This window comes from Macadamia integrifolia, unplaced genomic scaffold (genome assembly GCF_013358625.1).
Source record: "Macadamia integrifolia cultivar HAES 741 unplaced genomic scaffold, SCU_Mint_v3 scaffold472, whole genome shotgun sequence".
NCBI lineage: Eukaryota > Viridiplantae > Streptophyta > Magnoliopsida > Proteales > Proteaceae > Macadamia > Macadamia integrifolia.
Genome location: NW_024870461.1, coordinates 380,135 through 388,476, shown reverse-complemented (window position 1 = coordinate 388,476; position 8,342 = coordinate 380,135). Strand labels below are relative to the sequence as shown.

Below are 8,342 nucleotides of genomic sequence, written 5' to 3'. Positions count from 1 at the left end.
AAATTCTTCTGCTTAAGATTCAAGCAAAGATTATAGTATAAGATATAAGAAAGACTATGAAGGCTTCCTAATTCCCTTCCACTACTAGGATAAGGAAGGGGGTGGGGGAGATCCCAGAAGGCAACAATGAGCCTGTTCCTAGGAGTGTCGCAGACAACTTGAGAGGGAAGCAAGCGCAGCCTTACTCCAACATAATAAAAGATGGCATTCCAAATCTTATAGAAGGAGCGAGAGTTGGAGGTCCATCTTCTAAGGTTCATTTCCATCCAAATGTGGGAGATCATAGCACAAAAAGCAAGCTTACCAGCAGCATCACAGATAGAAGTACTAGCATAGATCATTTGCTATAGTTTTGTTATATTCATAAGAATCTAATCTTTTACCTTCCTTTTCTTTTCTGATTTTTAAGGTGCATTTTGGAATTGTGATGGGAAAGGAACCATAATTCTATCTGTTGTATCTTTAAGTGTCATCATGTCCTTGAATGTGTTTCTTGGAATTCATTTGTGATTTAGAATCAATTGAAACTTCAGTGTTTGTAATTATTGCTTTATACATTTTTATTAGCAGCAGCTTTTAATAAATGACAGTTTTTTTTTTTCAGAAGTAAACAGAGAAGGTACTTAGGTGGGTCATGACCAGAGGTCTTAGGAAACATGGAAAAGGTTATAACCAGTTGTCACAGCATCTAGACAATCATAGGAGTTAGAGAAGGGAAAAAAATCTAGGTGACACCAACAAGGCGTCTAGAAGATCCTAGGCGTTGGGAGGAGGGAAGAAATCAAGGCAACAACAACAAGGCCTCGAGGCATTACCATGGTTATAACCGGCTTGAAGACTTCACATGCAAGATCTCTCTCGAAATCTAGCCCAGGAAACTCCAATCTGAACTCTAACTCAACTGAGCATTATCCCAACTAAATGGGGTTGGCTACACCCATCCTGTTTCACCTTTCAACTCTATTCAAAGCTATAATTGTTGTCAATTTTATGCGATGTTTTTTTTTTTTTCCAGCACTTCTTCCAAAGTCATTTTACACCTGCCCTTGTTCTTTTAGCTTCTCCAATTTGAACTGCAATTTCTTTGGCAATTTTATTAGTCCAATTGAAGGATGTTTTTGGTCACTAAACCCATAGCCCTTCCAAGATGAAGGAATAGAACTGAAAAAAACCACTCCCCTGTAATCATGCATCCACTCAAAATGGGTCGATCAACCGTTCGGTTTAATATTTCATGTATCTAATTTTCATATTATGATTGGCTTATCAATTGTCACTGTTATATGACAATATAGCTGCTTTAGTTTCTAGACTCTCCTATCTTTTGAGTCCTGCACTTACCAAGGTGATATCTACTATAACTCAGTTTGATGAACACTCCCTATCCAGGCACATCAGAGAGCAATGGTCTTCATCGTTGGCTTACTGCATGCCATCTTAAGCTAAGCAGGCTATACGATCCATTAATTATGCCTTGTGTAATATGTTCCGGGATTTTCTCCTTCAAATCCCCTCGGTCCCTTTATCAGAAGGCAGGCATAATGGGGGATTTTTGATCTCTTGCCTAAATCATTTGCATTCACCACTTAACGCATAATTAAAAGTAAAATGAAATGCACAATATGACCACCAATAATTAGATGCTGATGCGAATTAAATTTCTCTGATTAGACTTTAGAGTTAGAAACTGCAAATGTTGAGATTTGACAAGAAACTATTCCAGCATGCAGTGATCTTGAGATTATGTGGAAATATCATCGTTGATCGACTTCCTCTGTAGGTATTGCTATGAAAGACAGTAAGTGGGGCAGTAAGTTGAGTCCATTGAATCAACGCTAAATATGAAAAAGATGTCTTTGTTTGGTTTCTATTTGTGACAATATTTGAATGGATTCTACTTTCTCTTGTTTATCCTTTTTTTTTTTTGGGTTAATTCTTACTAGCATCTAGCTTCAGTAAGTTTTTTTGTTTTGTTTTGTTTTATAGCAATCGCATAGTTGTAGCAATAGCAGGTCGACCCTAAGGCTAAGATATAACAAGTAATCAAAATTAAGGATAAGTATGCAATCCAGATCATAATGAGACACTCCTTTGGTTTCATTTTGAAAGATAGAGGATAGGGGGGAAAAGAAAGAATCGATCATTTGAGTATTCTAAACTCTCTGGAAAAATCGAATGATTGGCGGCTGGCAATACTAATATGGATTGGCTGATCTGTATGGATATCAGCCAGAAATTGGCTGGTATTGTCTAATATCTGCTGGTTCAGTGAGCAGCAATCCCATTACTGATTGGCTGATTACCCTATCAGATCCTGATTTTTAAGACCTTGAATTTACCTATATATTTGGTATATTATTTGAGGATTTGAATTTAACTATTTGTTTCTGTGAATTTAGGATGAAGAGAGAAGGCTTTACCTTTATGGAGTGTTGTTTCTTCCTCTAAGAAAGACTGTATATTATGATTCCAAAGGCAAGAAGGTAAGCACAGTTGCTCTATCTCTTGTCAATGATTTATGTTAGCTTCATGTGGGGAATGTGGTCAGCTTTATATCTTGTTTATTCTATAGTCTACTCGCGTCAACTGGATTTTTAATGGTGAATACACCATAATACATGGAATGGATGGTATTAGAGTAGTATTTTGGCTTTCTTGATCCTTGTGCCTAAGCTACATGAGTAAGTTTAATAAAGGATTCTGAGAATAATACAGCGATTGGTTTTCTTATCAGTTTTTGTTATCATTATCTGTTGTGTTCTCGTGAAGCTTGATATTGCAATCAAGCCTATGGTTATTTCCTTCCCACCCACCCTGGGCACCTCCCTCCATAAATCAAGCTCAGGGATGTTTTACACTTATCACGATTAGAGATTCTCAATAAATGATTTGGTTCCTTGTATATGTATGTTGGCCCCTGGATGACTAATGTAGAAGTAGATTACACAGGGCAACTACCCCCAATGTATTACAGCCCAAACAAATCAGATAGGACTTTCTAGTTAGCCTTGATAGAAACCAGAAATAAAAGTAGGGATACAGTGGAACAAGGACCAGGATTAACCCCCAAAGAACTACTTATAAGAGCAATGAACAAAGCAGTAGCAAGAACCAGCAAAAGACCCAAACTCTAGGAAAGAGAATGACCTGCGGCTAGGGCTATGGAGGGATACCTGCAGTTGGATATGTGGGGCTCAGATGGAGCCCAAACTAGGGTCGATTGTAGGCCCTAGGGTGAGGAACAAAACCTCCAAAGATCCTTGAATTCTGACGGCTGAGTTGAAAGATCTGGACTTTCTTGATTTCAAACTTTAGAGAGAAAAAATGGGAGATTTCCAAGAACTGCTGCAGGTTTTCTTGGATGATCTTCAAATCAGGATCGAATGATCCTTTGGTAACCTAGAACAGACCCTTAAAAGGGGTTGCGGATCAGAACTCAGAATTGTAATATGTGGGAGATTGACTGGACTTCAAAACCTTAACTTCTTGCTGGTCGATCCTGGCTTTAAGAACTTCAACAGAAACTGAAAACTCCTTGATCGATTCTCACAGCAAACAAAGACTAATAACAGGAAAATAAAGAAAAGAAAGAAAGAATTAATCAAGAGAGTCGTGGGTCCTTGATCGATTCTCACAGAAAACAAAGACTAATAACAGGAAAGTAAAGAAAAGAAAGAAAGAATTAATCAAGAGAGTCATGGGTGGGATTGGCTATCTCGGCTCAGGCATCTCACCCACAGCTATCTCGGTTGTTTAGAAGCAATTGACTGCATTTATCTTTGTCTATGCAATTCGGAATTTCTGTCTACAGTAGCTTGTCTTTAAATAGAGGGCTGCAGTTACAATAGTAGCAGTCGTACTCAAATTAGGAGTTGTACTCCTAATTGGACTTAACAATAGAAACCTAGACAAATTAGGTAACTAATTGTCTACTAACTAATAGCCACTTAAAGCTGGCCGATGAGGGGTATTAGACATAAATCGATGGGCCCATTTATGTTAGCCGATGGGCCCTTATTAATTAAGGACTAACTTAACCACTTAAGTGGTTATAAGGCTACTTGGGCTGGGCTTTTCTCCTGCGATAGCTCAGCCCATAATGTCGATCTACATCAATGACTCTTGTGGTTCCATGACTCCAAGAGTACATTTTTATTATTGCATTCCTTAAGGAAGTTGTTTTAGAAGAATTTACTTAATATTTGCTGCTTTAATTTCCGAAGGGCATAAATTTTCTTCTTGTGCTTCTAACTCATGTCTGTTGATTCTGGCTTTTACTGGATGTGTGGTGATTATTGTTCTTTTTGGTAGTTAAATAGATTTTTCTATATGCTTGTGTAGTTCTAAAAAATTTCCTTGAAGTTTGGATTCGAATGAGTCAATTATCCTTTTTACAGTTTCCCATTGTCAACCACATCTTTCGGAATTCTCTCAAGCTTAAAGCCAGTGATGCAGAGATGGTTAGTTGACTTGCTTTTTGTTCTCTAGATATCTCTAATCTGCTTGTTTTTCAGCATCTACGAACTGATATATCATTTGTTAGACCTTTTAATTGTATTTAGGAGAGCAATTAAATATATTATTTGTTCATGTCAGGTTATGAACTTGCACAAAACATTCGAAAGATTCATATCCTTGATTCATTGCTTAGAGTCTACAGAGGATATCAAACTTGCTGAAGGTTATTTAGGAGAAACTCTTGATGTACCAGTGGGTTCAAGAAGGCGAATCCTAGCAGGTAGGGATAATAAATTTCTTTATGATTTAGAACTTTATTCAACTCTTATTAAACACTTAGACCTTGATGTCTGATAACCTTTGCATGATAGCTATCATATTAGGTCAATTCCTAACATAATGTTAATCACTTCTTTCAATTTTTCTACGCACCACTATTTGTTCTTTAGACCATTGAACATTCTAATTTATCCAAAATATTTTGAAAAGGAAGACGTTTCAGTATTATACCACAGTTAATGGTCATTTTTTTCTGAACATCTATTGCCCAGCAGTAATTGTATTGAAATTCAGTTGATTAAATGAACTCCTTGTATTGAAGGCTTGTGAACATGTGTGGAATGCATTCCAAATGTTCATTGAACTGGAATTATTTCCTGTCCTTGGAACATGTTTGCCTGCAGCACTTTTCCAGGTGCAAGAACATGCTATATTCTGTTGGTCATTATAACATTACCTGAAAGGTCCTAAACTAACCCCTGTTTTATGCATGCCTTGGCCACTGCCCAGTTGCCTTTGCTCTGAGGCTCCTGGCCAGCGCATTGGATCACCTAAAAAAATATGCTATGATGATGAGGTTGTAAAGCTTTTTGATGGCTAACCTCTTTGATTTACTTGACCAGGGTTACTTATAAGGGATATTAAAAGTTTTTGGAAAGTTGCCTTGATGATGTCGACATTGTTATACCCCAGTGATCATGATCAAATCAAAGATTTTCCAGTAAGGCACTTTGAATTGGACAAGAGAAAAGAATTGTTCTGTAGTGTTGAAAATATGATTATTGAACTAGGTACGATTACTTGGGCCTTTTTCTTTGTTCTTCCAAAATTTAGCATTGTTATGAGATGCTGTCTGTGTTTCTTCTTTTTCCTCTGCATGGTATCACAGTCTGGCTGTATACAGTATCCAACTTCAAATATTCTCTGAAAATCCTAAACAAAATCAACACTATTGTGAAATCATGCAATTTTATTCTTTTTTTCCTGCTCAATTTTTTTTTCTTTTTTTGGGTTGGGCGGTTTGTTGGGTTGGGTTTCTCTCTCTCTCTCTTGCAGTGATCATTATGTATCTGTAGCTTTAAACTTCTAGGTAATATCAAAATTAGTTTCATTTGCTCTGCAATCAAGTGGACAGTTTCCTTTGAAAAGGTGACAGAAGATCATGCCTGGGGAAATTTTTTTGATTAGTTAGAAAATCCAAATGTACATCCTTTAAACTTAAATACCCTAAATATGCAAAACATGATTTGTAATTACTCAAAAAACACAATTGTAGAATCAAATCATCCTCCCTTGGAAGAAATCCAACTACACATTAGGTAAAAAGAAGTCACGGCTTCTCCCTCCAAAGTAAGCATAAATGACAAATCCAAAGCCACACTCAAAGACATTAAGAGTTTATTGGAACTGAATAATTATCAACCAATATTCACAAACAATCGGTGATCAATTGGACCAAATAGAGACACACATACTCAAGTGGTCACGCATTTAGTAACACTTTCAACTTCTAAAATGGAGGGGGGGGGTTTTGACTAGAATTGTTAAAATACCTAGTTGAACATATGAAGCAATTACTTGGCTGGTCAAGCTTAGGTGTGTGCCTGAGTATCAAGGACTGGATCAGACCTCAAATGGCTCCCAGTTGATATAGATGCTATCCATATCGGTTTAAAAAAATGAATTAGGCCGATCTTCATGAAAAATATTACCATGAAATCTGAAAAAGTACTAAAACAATAACCATACGGATTGTTCCAATTGGGAACTGATTGTTTCTCTTTGTTCTGTATATGTCAATATGACAATATGATGGTAGCACTCGTATTCAATACAACAAATAAAAACCAGTAAAAAAATATAAAATTGAAATATTGTTGCACAGTTGCAAATATTTATTTTAGTGTAACGTAAGTAAAATCGATAAATGCATCAATAATCTAATAGTGTAGCTGGGAAAAATTCATGCTTAGACCTCCTTGAACAGGCTTCTGCTCACTCAGTCAATCCCTGAAATTCTAGACAATGTCTCGTCAGCCATGGTCATAACAGAATAAAATTGGTCTCATTTTTCTATATATATATATTGGTCCGTGAAAAAATAAATTTCCTCCCATTTTTCTTGTTATGCCCCAGTGAGCCATGGTAGACTGCAATATCATTCTAAAATGTGAAATGGGACTATCTATTCTGGATCTGTTGTACCATGCTGAATGACTTTACTAGCAGTGCATGATGGAATCCTAGGATTAATATGTTTTGCATTGTTTCCATTGTTTTTTTTTCCTTTCTGTACTTGTTACTTTTTCCTTTCACAGTTTCACCCCTAACATTTTTCTTTTGTCTATATGAATGTCATAACTTTGAATGGCCTATTTATGGGGGGTGGGGGAAAGACGCTCACATGACATTGTTGGGATCCATCCCACAAGCCCACTGCTTCTTTGCCACATGGATAAGATGATATGGCATTCTGAACATTGGATAGACCGGGAATTCCTTGGGTAGGCCACATGTTGAAGTCGGTGGTCTATGTCAAGCAAATGAGCCACTGTTTTGAAACCATTATATCATGTGGAGAAATCAGATTGGTCTGAAGCCTAGTACATTACTAGGTGATGTTGCAGAAAAATAACCAAATTTAGGCACTTTTTAAGGTTTTTCCACTTGGCAATTATTAGCAATTGAAGGGGGTATGTGGGATAGGTTTCCTACAATGGGCGTGCAGGATATTTGCCCCAATCATTGCTTTAGTTTGAAAAATGATGAGATTAAATGTGGGAATTCTAGTATATGCCATGTAGTTTGCAAGGCTCATACTTCTATAGTCAATATTTATCAATTCCATATCTGATTCCCTAAAGCTTAGACTTATTTAAAGAATTGTTTATGTAATGCAGGACTAGAAAATGTATGGGAAATGAAACCATTGGCAAATGGGAAAGATATAATGAATATTTTACAGCTGAAGTCTGGAGGACCCCAAGTTAAGGAATGGGTAAGATATTCTGCATTCTACACTTGGGTACCAAAAGAGTAAATTCTAATGTTAATCAATTTCTTCCTTGGCAGCAACAAAGATTGCTTGAATGGCAGCTTGCCCACCCATCAGGGACTGCGGAGGAATGCCTTGATTGGATGAAGCAGACTTATTCCAAACGTGCAAAGCTAGGATGACTGTTGAACTTGAGTGCTCTCATTCTGCTTGTTCCGATTTCTATATCCAAGCGTATGCCCTTTGTTGGATGAAGCAGGAGTGTATAAAGCGGAAGCAGCAACCTCGAATGTTCTGATATCAATTTTGTACAGAAAACTTACTTCCCCTGAAATGTTATTTTCGTGTCCATTTTGAAATAGAAATTTTGACTTGTAATTTGAAGCTTCTGAGATTAATAGGGTAATATCATTGGCAAGGCTCTTAGTCTATAGGAGCAACAGTTTCACTCTCCCAGGTGGTTGCATTTGGGTCTTTTTCTTTACATATTATTTAAGGATCTGTAAATGCAAAAAATGCGATTCTGTCTATTTGTCTATTTTAGCCATTTTGTCACATTTTTGAGTACTCAGTTTCTTCTGGTGGGGTAATTGGTCATATTTTGATTTAC

At 36.8% G+C, this 8,342-nt stretch overlaps 1 protein-coding gene across 1 annotated transcript in view; it reads left to right on the top strand.

Moving 5' to 3' along the window:
- The window catches only part of LOC122068855 (tRNA nucleotidyltransferase cca2), a 14,293-nt gene extending 6,006 nt beyond the window's left edge, over positions 1-8,287 (top strand). Inside the window, exons 8-13 of the mRNA XM_042632771.1 lie at positions 2,400-2,483; positions 4,398-4,460; positions 4,597-4,738; positions 5,361-5,528; positions 7,638-7,735; positions 7,810-8,287. Coding sequence (XP_042488705.1) covers positions 2,400-2,483; positions 4,398-4,460; positions 4,597-4,738; positions 5,361-5,528; positions 7,638-7,735; positions 7,810-7,914 — 660 coding nt within the window. The 3' untranslated portion in view covers positions 7,915-8,287. The remainder of the gene's footprint in view (positions 1-2,399; positions 2,484-4,397; positions 4,461-4,596; positions 4,739-5,360; positions 5,529-7,637; positions 7,736-7,809) is intronic.
- The last annotated feature ends 55 nt before the right edge of the window (positions 8,288-8,342 follow it).